This window comes from Amphiprion ocellaris, chromosome 12 (genome assembly GCF_022539595.1).
Source record: "Amphiprion ocellaris isolate individual 3 ecotype Okinawa chromosome 12, ASM2253959v1, whole genome shotgun sequence".
NCBI classification, from domain to species: domain Eukaryota; kingdom Metazoa; phylum Chordata; class Actinopteri; family Pomacentridae; genus Amphiprion; species Amphiprion ocellaris.
The window spans coordinates 30,806,194-30,831,341 of NC_072777.1; the positions used below are offsets into that span (position 1 = coordinate 30,806,194).

Consider the following 25,148-nt stretch of genomic DNA (forward strand, 5'->3'; position numbering starts at 1 on the left):
CTCAATGTTGCTCTCCATAGTGAAATTTATCTGTTTAACTCCTGAAATACTGGTACCTCAGACTTAGTTACTCTTTATACTATCTCACCTGGTCTGGGTGAAGACCAGAGATTTGGCAAAGAGTTCAATTTGTCCGAAGCCTTAAAACAGTCAGGAGGAGGTGCACAAGTTTAGTTTCCTCTCAAACCACTTTGGTACCAACTTAGTACAACAGCCCTGATTGGTTCTTGCAGTGAATAATCCATTTTAATCACAGTTCTGCAAATGTTACACCAGAACAATTCCACTGTCACTGTTTTACAGGGACACTGTTCCTGCATCCTGGGCTTAGTACCACCCAGAACAATTCTGATTGGCTTAAAGCGGGAAAGCAAGCTTTAAATATGTTCCTTAACCAATAATTGGCAGCCTTATGGAGCATTTAGTCATTCACAGGAAGCAAATTCAGTATACATGCTGGCTGGTGGGCATTAAGCATCACTGAAGACTCTCATAATGGCCCTTGAGCTACAGTCCCACAGTCCTCTCTGTTTGTCAACACGGAGCTGCCAGTAGTCCAAGTGACATATAGAGGGTCCTCGACTTACATCAGAGTTCCGTTCCTACTGATGTACCTAAGTCAATTTTCGCCATAAGTTGGAACTCTGATGAAAATGTAAACAAAGCCGTTATGTGCATCATGATATTGTTCAGTTCGTCGTAAAAGTCATGAATATCAACCAATTTCATGCATGTATGCTTCATTTTACAAGAAGATAGCAGAATATTGTTATGTACTGATATTGTTGTTGATGTTGAGGTTTCAATGTTTATTGTTCAGTTCCAGATTTACCTAATGTCAGTGAACGTGCCATGTTTAGTTAGCTCCCCTCTGATTGGCTGAGAGTCAGCAGCAGTGTGTGTCAAGGGAGAGAGAACGCCGTGAGTGAACGGCGGCTAATTCTGGAGCTAAGTTATGGGGTTTTTGTAGTTATTTTGGCGTTGTGAAGATTCAATAAACGACCAGAGAACCAGATAAAGTCTCACTCATTCATCACAGAGGGTCGCTACAGTATGTTGCACTAGTTTTACAACTTGACTGATGTTCGTCGGTGTTTCACTCTGTTCCAAGCGTTTTATTCTAATTTCACTTCCACGGAGATGGTTTTCCTTTTCTTCGAAGCACTGCCATCAGAAAAGTCTGATATACGTTTGGGAGCCATAATGAGGGGCAAAAAGTTAGCGAATGTAGCGCAATCCAAAGTGGCGTACAACCAGTCTTGTAGCTCCACATGGTGATGTATTTGTCCGCTCCGCTCGTCAGCTAGTTCCACATAAGTTCTGACATAACGACGAAATGCCATAGGTCGATGACGTAGAAAACCGAGGACCTGTACAGTGTTAGTCAGTAAGAAACTCCGCCTGTTGGCTCAACCAGGTACTACAGCTGATCTACAAAACATGTTCTGACATGCATGTCCTTCATCTTCTGCCTTTTTGGGTTCTGTATTGCCAATACAGTTAAATTACTAACAGCAATTTAGAAGTACAAAACAGCAGAATGATAACGAGGTCCAGTACTAACACAGCTATGGAGCTAATGAATGGTAAATGGTCTGTATTTATATAGCGCTTTACTGTACCTGAAACTATACCCATAGCGCTTTACATTATACGTCACATTCACACACACTGATGGCGGAAGCCGCCATGCAAGGCACTAACCACGACCCATCAGGAGCAGTTAGGGGTTCGGTGTCTTGCATGGACACCTCGAGATGAGCTTACCAGGCCAGGGATCGAACCGGCAACCCTCCGGTTACAAGACGGCCACTCTACCCACTCAGCCATGCCGCCCCATTAATGAAAACAGAATATATAAAACCTACTGTGGGTTTCAACATGCTTAAAATTTATCACCTGTTGGAAGATGAGGCATGAGGTTTGACCTGTATTATGAATAAAACCTGGGTGGTTCCTTGTGTAGGATTGTGTTCAGAGTCAGATGTTAAAAATCAGCTGTGATCAAAGTGAGAGTGATGGTGGATCAGTGTGATTACACCCAGTATTTCTGTAATGGAGACTGGTTAACCATAGCAACATACTTCAGTTTTATTGCTCCCTCTTTCTCAGTGGAATTATCCCTCTCTTTCTAAATTTAGACGACACATTTGCAGGTAGTCTCCTGTATTAGTGCGGTAAATTACCTCCTTCCTGCAAGTCTCATGTAGTTTGTCAGTGGTGTCACATTAAAGCCTTGATGACGTTAAAATGGAAGAAACAAGGGATCTTAGTTTAGCAGTATGGTCCAGAAATAGCTCTGAAATGGTTAGGTGGATCGCTATGACATTTCCTTGGTGGCAGTTTTGCTGTTTTTTGTGCTGTCTTTTCTGAACTCCTGCCGACCAGCGGCCTAGGTGACGGTATCCAAACAGAACTTATCGCTCCTGAAGCATCCTGATAACATTCCAAAGCCAGGGCAGTGATAACATTTTTCAGTTTCTTCATTTTTATTACTTTATTTTTCTTTATATTTGTTTCAGTTACTTTATTTAGTTCTTTTAGGAATATTGGTGCAGCTTGGGCGATAAGATCGATGAATCAGTTAATAGTTTGGTATAATTCAATGACAATCAGAACAGATTGGGTGTTTCAGGAAGGGTTTTAAAGAGACAGGAGGTAAACTGAGTGTTTCTGACTGATGGTAAGAAGAGATACTGCAGTATTGCACAATATGAGGAAAAATTTGTTGTTTTGCACATTAAAACTAATGAACATATTTTCATAGACCCCAAAAATATAATTAAAACCCCATAAATGTGCAGAATGTGTTTGCTTTAAAAGAAGGTCATTTTCTCTTCAATAAAGAAAGTAAAATGGAAATTAAATTCAGATATCGTGGATCAAGCAATCAAGCACTAAAACACAGGTTTGAAGTTGGAAAAAAAATTGCTTTAACAAAACAAATGACTGAAGGTAATGACATTAAAGTTATACGGTCCTTTAAAAGAGGTTAGCAAACTATAACTCTACTAGGGCTGGACCTGAATATCCGGATATTCGGTCGTTACGTTGGTGTCTGAATATTTGAGATCCAAATATTTGGACGATGTCGCGCGATTGGTATTCGACTCGTCCCTTCGTCATTTCATAGGGTTAGTTAGTTGTCGTAGGTCACAGCAGCAGTCACGCTGTCAAACAATCACTCCAAATTTCTGACACTCTCAGAATTTTGTCGCAGCTTGTCTTTGGTCGTAAGACCATGACAACGGCTGTCCTCGAACCTGTCTCATGGTGTGACGTAGGACCACTGATTTAGAGCCAAGACCAAAGATATCGCCACAATTCTCTCATGATTGTTATCTTTCGTCTGCGATGGCTGAAAATCACACAGTGTGTAGTGGCCTTAACACAGTGAAACCTAGGGCTGGGCGATATGGCCTAAAAAAAAAAATCTGATTTTTTTCACAAAAAATCCCGATTCACGATTTATCAGATTTTTTTTTACCCCCTACCTCATCTCCGCACGCTGGAGTCCAGTCTACTCTATGCAAATGAGCTGCAGCCCTCTCCAGGTAAACACACTGGATCGCAGCTGGAAATGCGCCGCATGTGGCATGCTGGTCCGGTTGCGGTGCGTTTCCCGTTGCGGTGCGTTTCCCGCTGCGATCCGGTGTGTTTACCCGGAGAGGGCTGCAACTCATTTGCATAAAGTAGACTTACTTCTGCTTTATGCAAATTGGATGTGGTGTCCTCAAACATCTAAACTAGGCGTCAGTGACATAAAACCAGGACAGATTCAGCTGCTGCACAGATTATTTCTGCCTCAAATGCTTTCAGAAATACTTTTCGGTGACGTGTTTTTGAAATAAAAGGGAAAGTTTGCGGCCGAGCCGCTGTGTTTATCCGACTTGTCTGCAGGACTGTCCAGCTGAAAGCTCGGTCACGTGACCACGTAGCGGCCTGCTGTTGCTTAGCGCTGTCATGTGACCATGTTGTGGTCCGCTAGTGATCGTCCGCCGTCCGTGCGATTTTCAGATGCGGTGCGTTGCCGTGCGGGAAAATAGCATCTAGTGGACACGCGCCTTTAGATCTGCGCCGCTCGCCGCCATGTTGTTTGTGTATCAAGCGCGGGGGGGAGGGGCGCGTACGCTGAACTACGGGAGCCCAGCAGGCAGGCGTTGGTGGCGGATGTCGATGAGAAAATCGATTTTCATTAAAACAAATCGACATTAAGTACAAACAGGAATTAATCGATAAAATCGATTTATCGCCCAGCCCTAGTGAAACCTTGATCCCCCCCATGATGTAAGAGCTGTTGGTCTGGTCCGTGGGAGGGCCTCCAGCATAAAGCCCTGCTCCGCCCTCAGACCCATCTTTTGTTTGTCTCCAAGTAGGAAATGCTTCACAGCAGCCAGGTAACTCAAAGAAAGGAGAAACAAATATCACAAAATGACGAACAGTATTAACCAAATGTGCGCTCCGTCCAGAAAACAGCGTGTTGTCAAGAAGCTAATGAACCAGTTTTAAACTAAACAAACTGTGTGTTGTAATTTAAGTAACTAAACATGTGGTGATGGTGTTTGAGCGTGTAAATGCTCCAACCTTTTGTGTGGCTGTGGGCACAGCCATCACATCAGACAATGTGAAGCTTTTTGTGTGTTTGTGTGCTGCTCTCTTTAACTGAAGGCCCAACACTGTGTGTTTCCTTCACAGATGAAGGATTAACCTTCATCTCCCGAACAGGAAAGACGAGCGACGTGACAAAAATAAAAGGATGGAAGAACAAATTCATAAGAAGCAAAGAGACGTCTCCCTCTAACAGTGAAGGTGAGGTTTTAGCTTGTCTTGATGCAGCTTCCCTTTTTATCATGCAGTAAATGAAGCAGAGTGGCTCTAATCACCAAAAGATTAACTAAACTGCAACCGGTTGAATGCATTGAGTGCCTGATTCATTATTCTTCCCAGATAAATTAAAGTCTCTTTATTCTTTCCCTCCAACAGCATTACAAAAGAACTTGTCCGCCTTCTGCAGCAACATGTTGGACGAGTACTTGGAAAACGAAGCTCAGCAGATCAGCGAGCGAGCCGCCGCCTTCTCCACCGACCCGGAGGGCTCGGTGGCCTATCAGCTGCCGGCTAAAAGCTCCAGCTATGTCAAGACTCTGGACAGCGTCCTCAAGCAGCAAAACGCTGCCTCCAGACTCCCAGTGAGGGCCATCAGACCTTGTCCTCTGTCCCATAAACCCCTCCTGTACTCTGCCCTGACGTCACCTCCTCCTCTTCTGACAAGTCCTGAAACCCCCAAAGAAGCAGAAGCCGAGTCCCAACCTCAGACCGCTTCATCAGACACTCAGCCAGCTGCTGCTTCTGGATCCAGCTGCACTGCCGAGGTCTCACAGGGGTAGGGATGGTTTTATCATTTGTCATTTTTGAAGGTTTTCAACATTTAGATCAAGATCAAGAATCTTTATTGTCATTGTGCAGTTAGTTTTCTCCAGTGACAAAACGAATTTTTTGTTGGTAATACCGGCTTAAAAGTCAACATTAAAAGACGTGGTCAGCAAAACATGCAGCGCATTAAAAAAAATGGGAAAATACCTTAACCCTCGTGTCGTCCTGATGATCCGGTTTAAAGTTTGAAAATGTGGGGGGGGGGAAATTTCACAGTGAAACTTCTGATGTCCTCATTTTCAACATTTTTGGAATATATATTAGAACATTTTTGGTGGAAAAAAAACGTTTCTTGAGAACATTTACAAAAAATCAACCAAAATCCAGCGAAATTCGCGAAATTACTCAAATAACTTGAGGAATCGTTTCAGCTCTAGATTAAACAGAACCATTTAAACCCTATGCTATCTTTTGACATTTCCACCTTAAAAAATATTCCCAAATTTAAACTGACAGTTGCGCAATGAGTAACCTTCGGCAACAAAAGTTTATTTTCATCAGGTCACACCTGGCATTGAAATGCATCTTGACACTTGAGTGACTACTTTTGAAAAACCCATTATCTCCGTTTGAGGTTTTGTTGAGCCACTTAGCACAAAGAAAGTCTGGAGAAGTAAGTCCTGTTGTATTAAACATGTTTTCTTAATCCTACCAAAGTTTTATAGCAACACAACCGACCTAAATGCAGCACCAGTGGAGCATTTTGGACATATTTGCCCTAAAATTATACTCTGACTTTGGTTGTTTAAAATCTACAACTGTAATGTTTCTGTCAGTAAGTTACATGATACCAACAATTTATTTAGCAGAAATTTAATCTGCTTATTCCTTCTTGCTCCTCCAGATCACCTGTTCTCTCCTCGAGGTACGTCCAGAAACCAGCGATGAGCTTCGGTGTGAGCCACAGTACGAACCACAAATCTTCAGGCCTCACCAAGTGCCAGCTCAAACTGCTGAAGATGGAGATGAGGGCGATGAAAGAGGGCGTTGGCAGAACACAGCTGACTGCAGATAGGCTGTCTATGGCTCTGTCTGTCATGCTGACTAAACAGGTATGCAGCGTGCTGTACAGGTGAACTCCATTAAGCAGGGTGTGTGCAGGAGGATCATTAAAGGTTCATGTCGGGTTGCCTGCATCGTTGTCATTCTTCAGTGCTGACTTAACCTGTGACAGTAACCTTTGTTTTTATGCTGTAAGATTTAAAAGGTGTAGAGAACTAGGAGTCGACCTATTATTGGCCCAACTGATTTCTGCAGTTGATATTGGCATTTTTAGCATTTTTGTATCATTATTTTTATTTTATTAAATAAATCAATAAGTAATAAATACTAAATAATTTAAATGCACACCTCTGGCTCTGATGTAGGCAGCTCTGTCTCTCTGTAGTCACTCTAGTCTCAAACAGTGTCTGAAAATCTGATTGGTTGAGTGTCACACGTAAGTAACAGCCAACCTATGAAAGTCATTGTTTACACAGAGAGACAGATGAGCACATTTGCAGAGCAGAGCAGTACGGATGAATTACCTACAGATAAGGATGTCCAATATTGTTTTTTTGCCAATAACTGATATGCAGATATTGTCCAACTCTCAATTTCCAATTCCAACATCAACCGATGCCAATATATGTGGGCTGTTTAACTAACTTTAGGTAACATCACATATCTCCTGTTGTGGAATAAACACACAATGCCTAATTTTATTGTTATACCCCATTGGATGCATTCTCAAATGCAACAAGGCTTTCCAAATGTAATCATTGTCTGTGCAAAATAAGAAAATTACTTCAACTTAAGTTATAAATAAAAGAGATAAACACTAATGTTTCTGACAGTAAGTCAGTAAGCTGAAGAAAATAGAAAAGAACAGCAGTTGTAAATGTTGGATACAGACTGTTATTGATCCCAATCAATTGATGGATCAGTTACCAGGAGTGTATTGCAGCATCGCGTGATGCTTAAATGTCATCACTCCTGTTTCTGCTGTACACAGTCAGGTACAATAATCATTAGACATAAAGAAGCTTAGTTACAGTCAAGCCCGAAATTATTCACAAACCAAACAAATTTTAACTTAAATTGCTTTTGTTCAACCAGCAAATTTTTTTTGATTGGAAATGACACAGGCGTTTCCCAAAAGAAAATAAGATGATGTACAAGAGGCATCATTGTGGAAAGAATAATTTCTCAGCTTTTATTTACATTTAAAAGTAACTTTAAGTCAAAATTTGCTAGGGGTATGAATAATTTCAGGCTTGACTGTATGAATGACAGGTTTACTACTATCACATGCTGTTAATAAATAACTTTTAATGCATGTCTGTTCCAGATATTGGTTATCGACCTTTTTCCATTATCAATAATCGATATTGGTCAGTCCCTATACAAATCACTACTTGGCTAGTGGACACATAAACAGTCATGTTCCATAGCAAGAAAACTCACGTTTGTATTTCAGGTTGATGCTGATTCATTCTCTGCTTTCCTTTTCACCAGATGACGACCTGTCAGGTCTTGAAAGTCGTCCCTTTTCCAAATACTAAACCTGCTGGACCTGAGTGTGGTCAGGCGTTCTGCAGACTTGGTTGTGTGTGTTCCAGTCTACGACATCCATTCAGAGGTCCGCTGCACTGCAGACGGCCTGAATGCATGTTTGACTGCGTCTGCTTCAAACACCAGATTACTAAGCAGGCGACGGGGAGTGAACCACAAACCAACCTTGTTAACTGTAAGATCAAGTTACTCTAGCATCATCCTTACTGCTGTATCTCTGCCGTAATGCTTTATATTTTCACAGCATTTCTTTTCTTACATACATTTTACCTGGATTAGATCATCTATCACTGCTCTCACACACGTAAATGATAGAAAGTCATTCCTTTGTAAGATTTGCCGTTTGTTTTATAACTTTTTCCTGCTCAGTTTGGTCTAAACTGTCAGTAATTAAGTGTTAATGAGAGGCTTTCCTCCCTCCACAGCTACGACTAACATGGAGCATGTGGTCCGGGTTCACACAGGTTCCCAGGTCAGAAAACTGTGGAACCGCAAAGTTCACAGTGAGGATCCAGAGCCGCTTTACTCTCCTACGAGTTCTCCGCTCTGTGCGGCCCAAATGAAGGTCCCAAAACGCATCGTTCCAGCTCGACCAGCACCACCAGTAAGACCGTTAAAATGGCTTTGACTGATAACTGTTTCACTCGTATACATATTTTTTTTTACATAAAAAAAAACGAGAATACCATTATGTTGAATTCTTAAGGGACAATAGCCATGTGGTGAAAATCTGATATGAAAAACCTACTTGCAGCTAATGATTATTTTTAATTTATGTTTTCAACTGATTGGTTAATTTATTGAATGTCAGACAATATTGATTCCATCTTCAAATGTCTAGTTTTAGATTAAATTCAGCTTTATAGTCAGTGGACAGAAGACAAATACCAAGGCATGAAATGCAGTTTAGCATCTAACCAGAAGTTGTATTACAATATAAACACAATGAACAGCATGGACAGAGTGGTACGAGTGCAGTGATATGTGGATATTTAGAAGCAGATACAATATAAAATATATAAAATATATGTACAGGAGAGGTGAGTTTATCTTTAAAGTTTAGTTCAAAGTTTGCTTTTGGACAAAGTAAACATGAAATACTAATTATTATAATTTTTCTATAGATTTTTTACTCATACTTTTTTTCTTGAACATTACTGAAATGAAAAAGCGATTATTAATTAAAGTTAAAGTAGTCGGTTCTTTAGGTTTTTTGCTCTGCAGCCTTTCAGTCTATATTAGTATTTACTAGTGTTCAGTAGAAATTGTCAAAAATCTCTTGTTCTAATGCATTTGTTTACCATTTGTTCCACTGCCACCAACTGCAGATAAGTGAGGAGGAGAAGGATCCAGTGTATAAATATCTGGAGAGCATGATGACGTGTGCACGTGTCCGAGCGTTCAACAGCAAACCTCCTCCTGAAGTCAGCCTCGAGCTGAAGATCCCTGCTGATGTTACAACTACTATTACTACTATTACTACTGCTGCTACTGCTGGTTCTGCTGCTACCGGTGCTGCACCACCAAATACTGCAGCCGAACCGCAGAATAGTGCTGACAACCCGCAGAAAAGCAGCCTAACGAGTGTCAAAAAAGCAGGTAAAAATATATAATGATTGTATTTCTTTTTTTATTTGATAGGGATAGTGCACATTAATGAACGTCTGTTTAGACAGCAATAGATGCAAGTATGCCGGATTATAGCAACAATGCTAATTTACATTCACAGTTCCCAGGCAGGTAAAGAAAACATAACAGTGAAACATAGGACAGTAGGTCACAAAAAAGGACAATAGATGATGATAAAAGGACATTGCACAAAATACACAAAGAAGTTACAGGTCAGTGGTCACAAGACTGTTTGACTTTCAGCCGCTGTTTAAGGTGAGTTTTGAAAGTTGGTAACGTGAGACACTCTCTTATGGAGAGTGGAAGACTGTTCCACATCTTACTGGCCTTCACAGAAAGAGCTTCTGCAGCTGTAGATGTTTTACCTGCCTCAGGAACTAACCTGTATTTCCTTGAATGCTTTCTTGTGGTTAAGTCTGACATTAAAGGTGTTTGTTGTTGTGCATGTTTCCTCAGGAACCCCAGCTGAAAAAACATCTCAGGAAACATCCAACACATCCGGTGAATCGGAAGCAAAGAAGCAGATCCAGATCCAGTCAGCGTGTCAGTGGAAGAAGGACCGAACGATGGTGCTGGAGGCCTTATGTGAACGCATGAATCAGAACCAACTCTCTCAGCGGTTCTACATCGGACCGTACTGCATCAGTCCAGTCGCCAAGATCTTCATGAAGAAGCCCAGCGGCTCCATCGTCACCTACAGGGTGGGTCTCATAGGTTCATGCCCCTGGTGCATTTTCACTCGCCGCTTCACTGCAATATAAAGTCCTTCTCCTCTATGGAAACTGAACGACCATGAAAAAGCGGAGACAACTCAGAAATGTCTTCTGTGCAGAGTGATACAGTTAAAAAAACATAAATCATATGAAAAAAGGAAATTAACAAAAGTTGAATTTCTTCGATTCGGCTTACAAAATTAGAAAAAAATGGAGTCAACATGTACAGCATTTTCCAAGTTCTCACAAGTGTTACCAATACTGGAAAAAATGAGGCTCCACATGCTGTAGATATTACATTATTTACATTTACAACCACTCGAAACTCAAGCTACCCTGCACATCAACTCATAAAGCATGTTTCACCATGCTGAATGTATCTTTCAACAACTCAGGCTCCACATGTTATAGATATTTACGTATTTCCAGTTTTAAACCTCTGCAAACTAGGCATTGTTACGCTACTCTGCTCATCAACTATAGAAAGATGTTTCACCATGCTGGATGTATTTTCCAACAACTTGCTGCTATGTTTACCCTTTTTGGGCCATGCTGCATTTATTTTAGTGATCAAGCATTTTTTTTATTTTCATCTAAATCTCTTGTCTACTCTGCTCGGAGAAGCACAGATTTTTTGGTAGTTTTTGTGTGGAATCTTGTGCAAACATTTGATGTTTGGCATGTTTTTAATTGAAATTAGATGTCTAATAGAATGATTGTGATGAAATTTCACAGTGTTTACCTTATTGGTTCATTTTCCAGATCGAACATATCACACATGTTGACAGACCACGATAAAGTTAAAACCCAACAACTCTTGCAATTTTGGTAATTAAAAGATATTTATATTTTCTGAAATAACATGCTTTTCACGCACACCGGTGGGTTTTGGGTTCATAGAGGAGTATCACGTACTCGTTACGATCTTTTCATTTCTTTTGGTATGCTTCTTTGTGTTGAAATTCTGTCCATGCTTCTTTCTCCGGACCAAAATCACCTGCTGCTCTCTGCATTCCTCCAGGTGCTCATCAGTAAACCGTCCAAGGCCAGTGATTACGATGAGGATGAACTTGATGACAGCGATCAAAGCTCTGATGAGGACATGGATCCAGAGGAGGAAGATGAACAAATAGACGAACCAAGAATCCGGTTTGGAGTCACACCTTTCCTGAGTGGAGTGATTCCAGCTGGCAGACTGAGAGCGAGAAGGAAACCTGCTGGGTGTCAAGCACAAGGACTCATACAGGTGAGGGCTTAGCAAAGTGACAGTTTTAATCAGGTGTCTGGCAAGACTCCAAGGCTTTCTGAGTTATTTAATATAAAGTAGTGTGTGAGTCAAGTGTGGATTTATGGCATGTCAACAGGTTTACTACAATATCTTTATAAATAACTTTCAATTTCACTCAATTGTATATATAATATTTAGAAGAATCTTTGTGTTAAAATACCATGTGGTGTTTGGTTATAGGCGGCCATGTTGATTTTAGGCCTGAAAACAGCAAAAATGTGAATTATACCTGTCAACTATGTTCCAAAAAGTCCCACAATTATATATTGACCCAGCGACATATTTCTTCCTTTTACAGGTTAATGGTAAATCCTACAATCACGCCAGACTGTTGCTTGGAAACATGGGATCTCTGCATCCAGCCAACCGCCTTGCAGCTTACGTCACAGGCCGACTACATACTTCAGGTGACTCTTCTCATAAAAACTCTCAGAAACCGAACTCTTCGCAAAGAAACGACCTCCCTGGAGCTCCTCACGTGAAAGCTGCAGGTTCAATTGTCCCTCCACGTATCACTGCCAGGAAAACTACAGATCTGAAGATAACAGTACAACCTCCAGGTAAGATTATCTGCAGTACTAACGTCCACCAATTCTAAAGCAACATCCACACTAGCACACATGCAGATGTTCTCAGAGCAGCTGCTGCTTCACCGTACTTCCAGATGAAACCAGATACACCAGCTGTGAAAGCAGCACAGATCTGCTCTGCAAATATAAAAACAGACCAATTTAGGGATGTTCTGATCCGATTTCAAAGATCAAGATTAGGCTGGTCAAAACATTTTTTCCTTATCAGTAATTGTACAAACCTAAGCCCAATAAAAGTTTATGTTGTAAGCAGTTATTATTATTTATTACACTGTTTACTTATACTTTAATATCCTGCAGTTATTCCTCTGTAATATCTGTTACAACTAAGTGATCGACTCCTTGCTGTATGTTTGCACCTCTACCTGTAGCCCTGCAGACTAAAGGGTTATGTGATATACCTGTGTGTTGGTGTGCTCAGAGATTAGTTCTGAAACTGAGCTAAAACGCTCCTCTGAACAGCTTGTTTTAGATCTAAAACACAGTTTAAAAATGAAATAGTGGGAGAGAATCAAAGAATAGTAATCAGCACCCACACACACCTGAAGCAACTGCAGAATACATAAATCACCTGAGACCACCTCAGTGTTCTGCCTTTAAATCTTGTACCAACATCAAGGAGATGACTGAGAAAACAGGAGACACTTTAGGCAACACTTTTAATGAATATCTGTTTTCTGTGTTGTACCTGCCCACATTTCTGAGACACTTTTAATGTATCAGTTACTGGTTTAAACACAGAGTGAGAAGAAAGCAGCAGCATGAAGTTAAGCATCGCCAATAACCCTAAAGGTCTCATTTACATAATTAGAGAATTAAAAGAAATATCTTAAAATTCCTGTTCCAGGATTTGGCTTTAACCCTTGTGCCCATGAGGACATTTTTGTCTGAGGTTTTTTTTTATTATGATACATTGCAGTAAAAAAAAAAGAAAAGCATCAGAATGTATGTTGTTGTTAATCACTGACACACACCAGATTGTAGTAATCAAAAAATCATTTTCCACTTGGCATGTACACTCATTTTTATTGTCTATTTCATAAAAAAACAACTGTCAGATCATGTAAACTAACTGGCATTTAAAGGGTTAAAATCCTAAAAATGAATGAATATTTGGTAATTATGATCAGGATTAATGCAGATGAAAAGAAACAAGTCAATGAAAGTGAAAAACAATGTAAATATATAAAATTTTAACAAGCTCTGTTAATCATGTAAAGACAATCGAGCACTAATGTTGTGATAAATTAAACATTTGGTTGTTTCAACCCACCTGTTGTACTCATTTACGGGCTCCAAAAAATTATTTTCTAAAAATTCAGCAAAAAAATTCCCCAAATTTCTGAAAATTTGCAAAACCTTCAGGGAGAAAATTCCAATAATTCCTTAAAAGTTTCCCTTCAAAGTTTTATTTACATTTTTTTTTCCAAATTTGGCAAGAAAATTCTTGTAAATAATTTCAAAAAATGAGTAAAAATCTTCCCAAAAAAATGAATATTATAAAATTATCTAAAGTGATTACATCTATATCAGTTAAACTTCTAATATTTTCTTTAAGAACATTCACACAAAAAAAATCAACCAAAATCCAGAAAAATTTGCTGGATTTTGGTAGATTTTTTTTGTGAATGTTCTTAAAAAACATTTTTAACATTTCTTTTTTCCCACCAAAAAACATTTTAAAAAAATCCCAAAAATGTTGAAAATGTGGACATCAGAAGTTTCACTGTGAAAACCTATTTTTTTCCCACATTTTCAAACTTTAAAACGGGTCAGTTTGACCCACAGGACGACACAAAGGTTAAAGTCCTGTTCTGCATCTTCTGTCTCTTCAGTTCAGTCACTCCAGCAAGACTTTTGGAAGAAGGCATCTGTCAGTTTGCTGCCACCTTCACAGAACTCCTGCAGCATCAAACCGGTCCAGTCGTTTGTCCCCAGCTCCACGTCTTCACCCGTCTTCCTCACCGTCTCCCCAGCGCTGAAGAGCCCCAGTTTCCTGGGTCAGAGTGGGACTTACTCATTCAGGATCTGCCCTCCGTCCAACCAGGGCAGTGGAGGCCAGACGCTTCCCGGAGTTATCCTGCCCGGAGGCTTCACCCTCATCCAGCTCCCGAAGCCCGGAGCTGGCGGAGCTGATTCACAACAGTCCGAACCCCAAAGCGCAACAAACACGGCGAACGCTGGCGACGTCCCGCCACAGAAAGAGGGCGCCGTTAATTTTAGTCGCCTGGCAGCCGAGCTAATCGGTTTGGACACCCGGGAGAAAGTGAGGAGGCTACTGAGCAGCAAAACAGTGGAGTCTGGATCCTCTGAGCCGGTCTGTGAGGAGAAGAAGGCGTCGGATGAGAGCGATGAAGCTAACGGGAGGAAGGCGATTAAACAGGAGGAGTCCAGCATAGATATCGTTTCAGAAGACTTCAGCTCCGACTCCTCAGACTGCAGTGGAGACGAAGACGTAAGTTTGAGGAGATTGTTTTTGTTTCAGCTGGTTGTTTGATCAGGACTTTCTATCTGCTTTTGTCTTTCTCTCTGGGCAATAATGTTGCATGGAAATATCAGCAAATTAATAGCACCACAAATGTTTCTAATTATTAAGTAGAGTGATTCTTCCTCTATCGCGGAGGTTACGTTCCAGACCCCCCCCCCCCCCCCCCCCCCCCCGCCCGCGATAGACGAAAAGAAATAGCGACCTGATATTTATTTTATTATTTATATATAATTGAAGGCTTTATAAACCCTCCCCACACACTGCAGAGCAACACAATGCACAGCGATCAGATCTCTATGTGAAATGGACAAGGCCAGATGCTGAATGCTGCTACACATGAGAGACAGAGGAGACTGATGCTTCGGTCTCTGAGCCAATCAGAGCCCAGCGCTGTACGCTACACATTTTATTTCCATTAAATATTCTTTTAATATGTTTTAATTATTATTTTTTTTATGTTGTTTTCAATTTTTCAGGCTAGAAAATGCTTATTTTACTGCAAAAATAATTAAAATAATGTAGCGATCGCAGAGCCGGTCGCTATGACTAAACTGTTGTGCTGCAATGCACCATGGGAGTTTGAGGTGTTGGGGGTTTAAATGTCATTTTTGTGGTTTATGCTAGTGTTACAGTGTTATTAGTGTTTGTGTTTTGTTGTGTTGTGAGTGTGAAGTGCGTTTGATGACTTCCTGCCACATTTTCTATAGTGCTGCGCTTTGTGTTTGTCAAAATAAAAGCATCTGGCAGTTGCAGAGTGCAAAAAAGGCAGATATCCTTTCTCCACCGCGTTCTTCAACGCAGCTCGCCATAATAATAATTCTGTTGTCTGACACCAGAAACCGAATAATCTGCAGCTCAGAATGGCTTTATCAGGAATTCAGCTGTATTAAAACACACAGTATGTGAGCAAACAGATGTAAACAGCAGCTGAGTTTAAGTCGTAATGAAGCACAAAAGGGGACATGAAAACACAGTAACCCACCCGATCCTTGTTCATTGGTTTCAAATAAAGTTTCCATCATCTCTATATGTCCTTCGGCTTCCGCTGTCCTGTAGACCTGGGATCAGAGCTAATGTCAGCCACATTAGCTGCACAACACACAAAAAATGTGGATTTTCCTATTGTTGTGGGGAACAGGCAACAGCAGAACATTTAGTGAGTTTTACTTGTGACTCAGACATTTTAGAGTTGGCAGAAGAAGGTGCAGAAAATGTGGCAGACTGTGAGGAAGCTGCTTATATTGAACATTTAAAGTAAAAATTAAATGCACAGCTTTTCCTTGGAGCAGAGTAATCCCACACTCTTCTGTTTGTACTTTTATTTAAATACAAGCTGTAGGTACTTGTTTCACCTCTGGTTTAAACATAAAAAATGTAAATTACATTCTGAAAAAATCTGCATCAACTGATGGCCGTGACAAAAGTGGACACACAAAATGCCAGCAGAAGAATACTTGTTGAACTAAAGCAGCAAGAATGATGTAGTGTGTTCATCGTAGCATCAGTGTAGCATTAGAGATGCTGTGAGCACCCAGACCAACCTGCTGCACAGGACCACCACAGCATCTAATCCTGGAACCAAACTCAGTGTCACAGCTTCAAAAATTTCAGGCTGGATGTTGGTTTTTTTTTCTTTTCAGGATAGACTCGTGGATATTGAGACTGTGGATGAAAGAGCAGCAACAAACATCGCTAAAATGAGGGCGTCTTTACAGGAGTCACGGTAAAACATGAGGATGTATAAATGTTTATGTTCTGCTATTGAGTGAGAAAAATGGAGACTTGACCCTTAACCTTTTTATTTCCTTTTTACATTCAGAGATTCCAGTGATGGTTTTGGATCAGTGAGAGAGGTTACCGTCCAGGTGTGTAGATCATACAAGTGTGTGTATATATGTTGGTTTTATCTTGATGTGGTCAGTATTCTTTGTATTCATCTCCACTGTCTGTTCCAGGATGAACATGAAGACTCTATAAACAGAAGGAAACGCAAGCACCACTCAGTGCTCGAAAAGCAAAGACGCTCAGAACTGCGATTCCTGTACGACAAGCTCCAGATCATCCTTCAGAGTGACCCCTGCGCCCCCAGACTTCAGCTTCTCTCTCTGGTCAGTGACAAAACCGGCTTTAGTTGAAATGAGACACAAACTGCAAGAGGGTCAATATAGAATTGAGGGACTTGTGAAGTCCATGGGATATATCTTGCATACATTTTTATTAAAAGTAAAAACAATGTTTTTTATGTTCATTATGATCTTTTCTTTACAAATTCCATAATTATTTATTATGGGAACAATCACTTATTAATAAAAAATGACTGGATATCACTAAAATGTCAACTAAATAACCGTCCAAATTTAATAACAACCACCTTCTAATTAGCTAAACAACAATAAGATGAGCTGATTCAGAAATAGTTTTGATTGTGTTGTTTTTTATTTAGTTGAGATAATCATGACAGATATTTATTTTTTGACAATATATCAAATTTTCTATGGAAAATAACAAATTGTATCTGTGTCCCAGAAATCACTTTCAACTAAGTTCCCCATTACAAAAACACCTCTCAAGGAAGAGTGTTAATTCCAGATCACATGACCTGCTCCACATGATGTCATTTCCTCCTGAAGAAAAGACTGGCCAGACTCCAAGGCTTTCTGACTTATTTAATATAAAGTAGTGTGGATTTATGGCATGTCAACAGGTTTACTACAATATCTTTATAAATAACTTTCAATTTCAGTTTTACTCAGTTCTATATCTAATATTTTAGAAGAATCTTTGTGTAAAAATGCCATGTGGTGTTTGGTTATAGGTGGTCATGTTGATTTTAGGCCTGAAAACAGCAAAAATGTCAACTATGTTTAAAAAAAGTCCTGCAATTATATGTTGACCCAAGAAATTCACAGTGGGAGCCACAGAATCACGTTGCCTTCATCAAAGACTTGCTCTATTCGAACTGAAGTGACGAAAACTTCGAAAGAAAATTTTGTGCTTATGCATTAACCTGTCACTCAAAATTAGAAGCTGGAAGAGAAAATACATTTTTCAGTGCTGTTAAGCAAATTGGGCCTGCAGTGAACATTGCCAGGTAATTCAACATTGCCATGTTGTTCAATTTATTCACCTCTTGCACTTTTAGTTGCACATGCTGCTGAAATGTTCTTCAGTACACATAAATAGGACTTTAATTAATGATATCTTTTAATGTTTGATTCATTTATTTATTATTTTCTTGGTTTAAAAATGTCAGAAAATGGTGAAAAAACACCAACATGACGTCCTCAAATGTGTAGTTTTGTTCATGAACCAAAGATATTTAATTTACTCTCCTAGAAGAAAGAAACCAGAAAAGATTCCCTTAAATGAGGCTGGAATCAGAGAATTTTGAGTTTTTTATTAATTAGTTATTCAATGGTTGCCAATTATTTTTATAGATGAAGACTAATCGATGAATCGCTGCAGCTTTACACATCAATAACTCAAATTTAAGAACGTTTTCATGCATTTTTAATCACCTAATTATATAAAAGTGATTTAACAAGTGAGTCTGACTCTCAAATTCATATCTGTTTTACAAATGCCCTCACTGGAGTATTCATACTTGTTTGTGTTTGAGCTTCTATTCACAGCTCCATGTTGCTGTCATCACTCAGTTTTTTTCTGCTTTGTCTTGTTTTCAGGCCAATAAAGAAATCCAACTTCTGGTTAAGACTTCCAAATGTCTGGAGGAGAGGAAGGAGATGCTGACTAAGATGCAGACTGACTATATCAAGATGCTTTCAACCTTAACTGGTTGGTACAGACTGTGCTGCTACATCTCTGATTTATTGGCTGTTTCAATGCAACGTAGAGACTCAGTTGAAGTTGGTTATTTGGCACAAAACTCATCTGTAAAATTTCTCACTCTCATACTGATGAAATGATTGAGAGATTGTTTTGCCTCCAGATTTATGTCTGTATGTCGTCACTTGGACTGGTTATGTCTTGTATTGTTTTGAATAACGAGCAGCCTAACCATTTAGGAAACAAAAAACCCTTTCAGAACTGCACTTCTTTCTGTTCATTTGACACCATCTGAACATGTTGGCTTCGTGTCTGAAGGAACACACTGTAAAGATCACAATAGCACTCGGTCTGACTGGATGATATTTCACGTTGAAGATTATGGTGTATTTAGAGTTATGTGTAGCACTATGGGAAAGGATTTTTCCATATTTCAACCCCGATATTGGTCTTAAAAACACCACAGACAACAAAAGGCACAGTTTGCAGACAAAATTTTGCATCTATTACTAGGGCTGGTCCGAATATCAGTTTCTGGGCTCGGGATATATATATTCGGGCCCAATTAATGACGAATATTGGAACATTCGCCTTGTACGGGGTGGGGGTAATGACAGAATATTATTCATTTATTTACATTATTCATTTCTTTATTTATTAACACAGTAAATGGCATTTAAACAAACTCAAATACAAGTGAAATACTAATTTAGAAAATAACACATTTACCTCATGAATTAGAATATATATATATACAACACACACACACACACACATATAGGCATAATATTCAAATAAGACAGGTAGTGCAAAACAGTGACATATATACATGAACAGACATTTCTATAAAATGTAAACAAGAGAAGTTGTGCAATTGAAACAGGGGCATATATTTACAAGAAAGGACATTTCAGTAGCCTACCTACACACTCTTCATGTTATGTGCCAGGAGGATGAACATATCTGCATTTTCAGGCAAGAAGAGATCCAAGAATTCGGATCTCAAAATTAGTATTCGGACCACCACAACGACCAAATATTCGGATATTCGGGTCCAGCTCTATCTATTACAAACTGAAATGTTCATAAAAATACAAATTCACTGCGATGAAAACAGAAAGTAACAGGTCACATTGTTGAGACTCACTGATAATAATTGCAATCCAGGTTTTGACTAACGTGTTGAAGTTTAGTTTGTTGCTTCCAGTTGTTTAGGAGTCTTTCCTCTTAGTTTATTAAATACCTCCAGCATAAAACAGCAGCAGAATTCACATGAGCATCTCCAACATGAGCAACTTTTTTTTAAATGCTTAGAATTATAAACTATCCCCAACATGGAGACAGGATGGATCAGGATTTAACAGCGACTTAAGACAATAGAGCTGCCAAAAAGAGACACAGGTTATCAGCTTTAGGTATATTTCCGGAACAGATTGTCCTGAACTCCATCACATATTTTTATTTTATGTTGCTACAGTAATAGATTATCATCACTGAATTTTCAAAGTTTCGGAAATCATAAATAAGCTATATTAATAGTACTGGGGAAAGTTTAATAAGCTGCTGTAAGTTTAGCTTTAGTATGTTCCATGTTGGTGTGGCTTTCCGTCATTATGGTGTTTAGAAACATTAAAATTAATGTATGTTTAAATGACAGGATGCCTTCACCTAAACAGAGTAATGAAGTGGTGATGTGACGTATGCAGTGCCTGACAAGGGCCAAAGAATAACATCAAATTCAGAGCACCTTAACATTGAAAAAGCAACAGAAATGTTCACCTGCTCATGTATAGAATAGAGGATGTGTCTGTGCACCTGCTGTATGTCTTTCCCGCCTTTACTGATATTTTGTTGTCTGCAATGTGACCTTTCCAGGGAAGTCAGAGTCTCAGATTAAAGACAAGCTGAAGCGCATCTGCGAGAGACAGAAAAGGAGAGAGAAGTCGATGAAACTGAAGCCTTTCTTTTCCCAGCTGCTACAGTCCAGAGCTGCTTATCTGCAGGCCAATCCTCCACCGCTTCATCTCCCTACCACACCCCTGATACTGCCCAACAACATGCCTTCACTTCAGGCCAACCAACTCCAAGCGATACTAACACCACCCAACAGGCCCATGTCATCAGTCGACCACACCGGGCCCATGTCATCAGTCGACTACACCAGGCCCATGTCATCAGTCGACCACAACGTCCAGCAGATGCTAGCCCTGCTTCAGCCCATCCAACCAAAACCTCAAGCAAGACCCTTCCTAAGACCCAGGCCACATTTTACCCCTTCAGCAGCACCGTCTCCAGCCCAGTCTGAGGTTAAAACCCCTCAAAAAGGTGGACCTGTGGCCTCAACACAAATCAGTCAACATCGGATACCATTAGAAAGCAAACAGAAGGGAAAAAAGGGTCCAGACAAAGTCACAGAGCCTCCAACAAAACCTCAAGCTGAACCTCAATCAGGGCCTAAAGCTGCCTCAGTTAACGCTACACCTCTGGTCCCTGTAGCCCAGCATGGATCCTCAGCACCTTTAGGCATCAACTCCAAAGTTCAGCTTCCACAACCTCTTCCTCTGTTTTGCACCAAGGACGGCAGAATCATCCTCCCTTCATCTCTGAAACCACGTAAGCTCCTCGTATCACCTCACCCTCTGAACTCCAAGCAGTTTATGGGTGTTTTTTTGTGACTCATGTCACATTTTTACTCATTGTTGGCTCATTTTTTACTGCAGTATAATAAAGTCTTGCACTGCTATGGAAACGGTACAATCATAACTAGAATTCGAAAGAAATCAAAAATGTCTTAGGTGCAGTATGGCTTAGTTATAATGCTATAAAAAATGATTTGCTGAAATTATTTATTTTTATTTTTGCAAACATTAAAACTAACCTGGAATCAACATGTACATTTTCTAGGTCTAACATATTTTAGTAATACGGGAGAAAACAGAATACATTCTATAGATTTTCGCTACTTACTTTTTTCATTTGTTTACATACAAATGAAAAATACACAGCCTGCAGTTCATCCCAGTTCAGCTGAAAAGTCTCTGAATTTTTGTCATGTGCTTTTTGGTCACAGTGGTGCCACTAATAGCTTCATGGTTGTGGGAAAAGTGCAGAATTTTTGTTTTTTAAAGAAATTTAAATGAGAAATTTAGAAAAAATAAATTTTGATGAAATATCGCAGATTTTCACAATGGAAATGTCACAAATGTCATGCACGATTACTTCATTTTGGAAAGTTTGCAATCCGACTGAGCTAGATGTTGCAGATGAGTAGATCATGAGCCATTAAAATTTGGAAATCTGATCAGTTTTCTTTGTTTTTGCTTTTTCTGGCTTTGATAAATGGTGTAATTTTTGCGATGTTTTGGTGAAAGATAGTATTTCTTTCAAACCTGTCGGCCAGTTTTACAGTCAGAAGGTTAATACAGCCCATTTAAACGATCTCTCATTTAAATGTATTATTTTATTAACATTAAATATCTCTTTTATTGTCTTACAGTTGGTAACGGCTTTTACACACTCATGGTCATGACGGCCAAGCAAGACGGAGATGCTGGTACCGTTAACTCTCCAGCTGTAATTCAGCCCCCTGACGTGAATTCATCCAAGAATCAAGAGAAAACAAGTTCTACGTCTGACAAACCTCCAGATTCAGAAACCAGCCGCGTGTCAGAGGACAAGACTGCATCTTCAGATCCAAAGTGTTCAGTTGCTCCAAAGAGTTCCCTCGTAGCAGCCCACCCTCTGGCTAAGCTTGCCAACCTCAGCAAATCGATTTTTGTGCCTTTGGTGGATCTAAAAGTTGCGGCGAAACGCCGAGAAGCAGCCGCCCGCCTGAGCTCTTATCAAGTGAATCAGGTTTCTTCTCCGGCCGAGTCCAAGCCTGATCCGAGCGCCAATGTGGTCCGTCACAGAGGAAGGCCTCGAAAGACCCGTCTTAACCCCGGTGATGACTCCGAAACGAGCTCTGTGGTGGAGAAGGCCAAGGACAGTGTCGACGAAGAAAAAATATCTATGCAGGTTGAGGAGAAACAAAGTGAAGAGTTGAAGAAGAAAGCAGAGGCGGTGGTCGGGGAAGCAGTGGAGCTGGTCAAACGAGGCAGAGGAAGGCCTCCAAAAAATAAGCCGGCACAGCTGCAGAGTCCTAAAGCTGCAGTTAAGCGAGCAGCAAGTAGTTCATCTAAATCCAGCGATTACAGCCCCGAGAAACGCTTTAAAAGTCTTGATGCTAAAGCTAAGAAAAGCCCGGCTTCAACATCACCGCCGGAAGATGTCAACGGATCGCGGCCGCTAACACGAGGCGCTTTAGGGAAAGACTTCCCCAGCGCAAAGAAACGCTCCTGGATAGACATCGAGAAGGAACTGGACCCTGACATCGAATCTGAATAGTCCTCCGTCGCTTCAAACACCAGTGACCTCAGTTAGTCTCACACTGAAAGCTCACAGCTCTCTGAGGCTTGAGCATCAGCCTTGAAGGCTTCACCAAACGTGCCTGTCTGAACACGCCAAAGCAGCAGCGGCGCCGTTAAGCTCTTCTCTGAATATGTCAGCACAAAACTCAGTGGAATTCTTTCATACTGCAGAGAACGGCTGGTGGAAAGAATATGAAATAGCATTAAGTGACCTGCTGAATGTATGAGAATAAAATCAGTTCAGTTTTTTCCTACAATCTTCTATAAACATTCAAAATACATTTTACTTTCAGTCATTTGTCACTGATCTGTCTTATGCAAACTAAACCTGTACAGATCCGATATGTGAAGCCTTAACAATGTAATTTAAATGTCAGAGAACACACTGCTTTAACTCTGTAAAATGTATTAACACGTGTCTTTTTATTGAGAGCCGTACTATCTTTTGGAGTTTTTGGTTTTGTTACTAACTCAGTGGAGATCATTTGTAGTTGCACTTTAAAGTTTTGGTAGAAACCACCCATGTTAGCCTTTATAGTATAAATACATTATTGATTGAGTTTTTTAGTTGATTAATAGTAATATGCATATAAACCTGATGTGTCACAAGCAATCAAGATTAAAAACTGTTTGCCATATATTATATGTCTGAAAATAACCCCTGTGAATATTGTGTTGTTTTTTTATTGCATTACATTTTCTTGATGGATGACTTTGGAACACTGGTTTCTTGTTATGTCAGTCAAATCAACTAGAGATCTTTTGACCTTTGAAATTAATAAAAACTACATTTATTATTGCACCCAGCTCAGAATGAGAGGTATTTTGCTTTGGGTTCAGTTTTTTTTTCTTCAGAATTTATCTGTTTTTGTGGAATGATAGATGAAACGCCAAGTAACGCTTGGGACTTGTTTTGAAACATCAGAACAATTCTGTTTTAAGGTTGTTCGTCCAACGGAAATATCTTCTGGTGACAAAGGAAAAACGTGAACCTTTGAGCCCTACAGTGAGGAGATCCAGTGGCTCTGTTGGGTCCAGCTTCCTCCTTAGAGGTAAGACTCCCTGCAAATCAGTACAAAGTTGTTCTGGCTGACCACTTTCAATCCGTTGATGAAACTTTTCTATCCTGCTCTCCACCATTATTAAAACACTTAAAGAAGCGATATTGTGGAATAATGGTGCTTTATTCCCACAGAGACTTTCCCAAGCGGCATTGAAGCTGCCCTGGCTGCATGTTGTGGTCCAGCATCTTCCAAAGAAACCTTGTTGGTTTAACCTTGAAGCTATAAGTAATAAATTGTTTGCTACAAGTAAAGAATTGACTAAAACTAATAAATAGTTATTATTATTATCAGTTTATTTAAAAAGGGATCATGTACAATATTAAACATAAATGTTTCCATTTGATGTATTGCACCAGAGTTAGCTTTAAGCTCATTTCCATCTGCAGTCCCTTGGCAGGTCACAATAAAAACATCAAAACATTAAAATGTTACAAAAAAAGTACATGACATAGTAGGCTAAAGGAAATAAATAGTCAGTTAAAAGTAATAAATAGTTGGTTAAAAGTAACAAATAGTAATACATAGTAAGCTAAAATTAATAAATTAATAAATAGGGGGCTAAAAGCAAGTAGTAACAGCTAAAAGTAATAAATGGTTGGCTAAAGGCAAACTGCTAAAAGTAATGAATAGCAAAAAGTTTCCTAAAAGCAAGCAGCAAATGGCTAAAAGAAATAAACAGCCAAAGATAGTAAAGACTTGGCTAAAGGTAATAAATGGTAAGCTGAAAGTAGCAAATAGCTAAAATTAATGAATACTAAGCTAAAAGTAAAGCAAAAGAGTTGGCTAAATGTAAATTAGCTAATTAATAGTTAGCTAAAGGTAAGTCATTTAGCTAGAAGTGATCAACAGTTTGTTTAAAATAAATAGTTGACTACAAATAAGACATAGATTGCGCTTAATGACACAGCTGTCTTGACTGTTAAAAGTAAATAAACTCGAAGTTGCATTAACTTAATACAAACATCCATTATTGGCACAAATGGACCTTTATTCACAGCTAAGTGCATCAGCAGCCAAACAAACTGCAGCTGTAGGGAGGCCACGCTGTTTCTCTCTAATCCTATTAAACCAGCTGAGCACAAACAGCAACAAATGCGATCATTGATGCAATCATGGGCCGGTTCAGATTAAACCGCTGAGGTCACACAGCTGAGGTTTCCTGTTGTGACGGTGCATTACGCAGCAGCATCAGTCC

General features: G+C 39.8%; 1 protein-coding gene across 2 annotated transcripts in view; it reads left to right on the top strand.

The window, feature by feature from the left end:
- magl (MAX dimerization protein MGA-like) overlaps nucleotides 1-23,696 on the top strand; it is a 35,645-nt gene extending 11,949 nt beyond the window's left edge. The window contains exons 7-22 of one of the 2 annotated variants that reach the window (XM_055016105.1): nucleotides 4,696-4,809; nucleotides 4,984-5,383; nucleotides 6,278-6,485; nucleotides 7,930-8,161; nucleotides 8,412-8,590; nucleotides 9,315-9,585; nucleotides 10,072-10,316; nucleotides 11,350-11,574; nucleotides 11,915-12,176; nucleotides 14,042-14,661; nucleotides 16,335-16,417; nucleotides 16,514-16,559; nucleotides 16,650-16,802; nucleotides 18,378-18,489; nucleotides 20,356-21,093; nucleotides 21,977-23,696. In XM_055016105.1, the coding sequence (XP_054872080.1) occupies nucleotides 4,696-4,809; nucleotides 4,984-5,383; nucleotides 6,278-6,485; nucleotides 7,930-8,161; nucleotides 8,412-8,590; nucleotides 9,315-9,585; nucleotides 10,072-10,316; nucleotides 11,350-11,574; nucleotides 11,915-12,176; nucleotides 14,042-14,661; nucleotides 16,335-16,417; nucleotides 16,514-16,559; nucleotides 16,650-16,802; nucleotides 18,378-18,489; nucleotides 20,356-21,093; nucleotides 21,977-22,866 (4,778 nt within the window). In that variant the 3' untranslated portion in view covers nucleotides 22,867-23,696. The remainder of the gene's footprint in view (nucleotides 1-4,695; nucleotides 4,810-4,983; nucleotides 5,384-6,277; nucleotides 6,486-7,929; nucleotides 8,162-8,411; nucleotides 8,591-9,314; nucleotides 9,586-10,071; nucleotides 10,317-11,349; nucleotides 11,575-11,914; nucleotides 12,177-14,041; nucleotides 14,662-16,334; nucleotides 16,418-16,513; nucleotides 16,560-16,649; nucleotides 16,803-18,377; nucleotides 18,490-20,355; nucleotides 21,094-21,976) is intronic. The other variant, XM_055016106.1, reaches the window with a different exon arrangement.
- The last annotated feature ends 1,452 nt before the right edge of the window (nucleotides 23,697-25,148 follow it).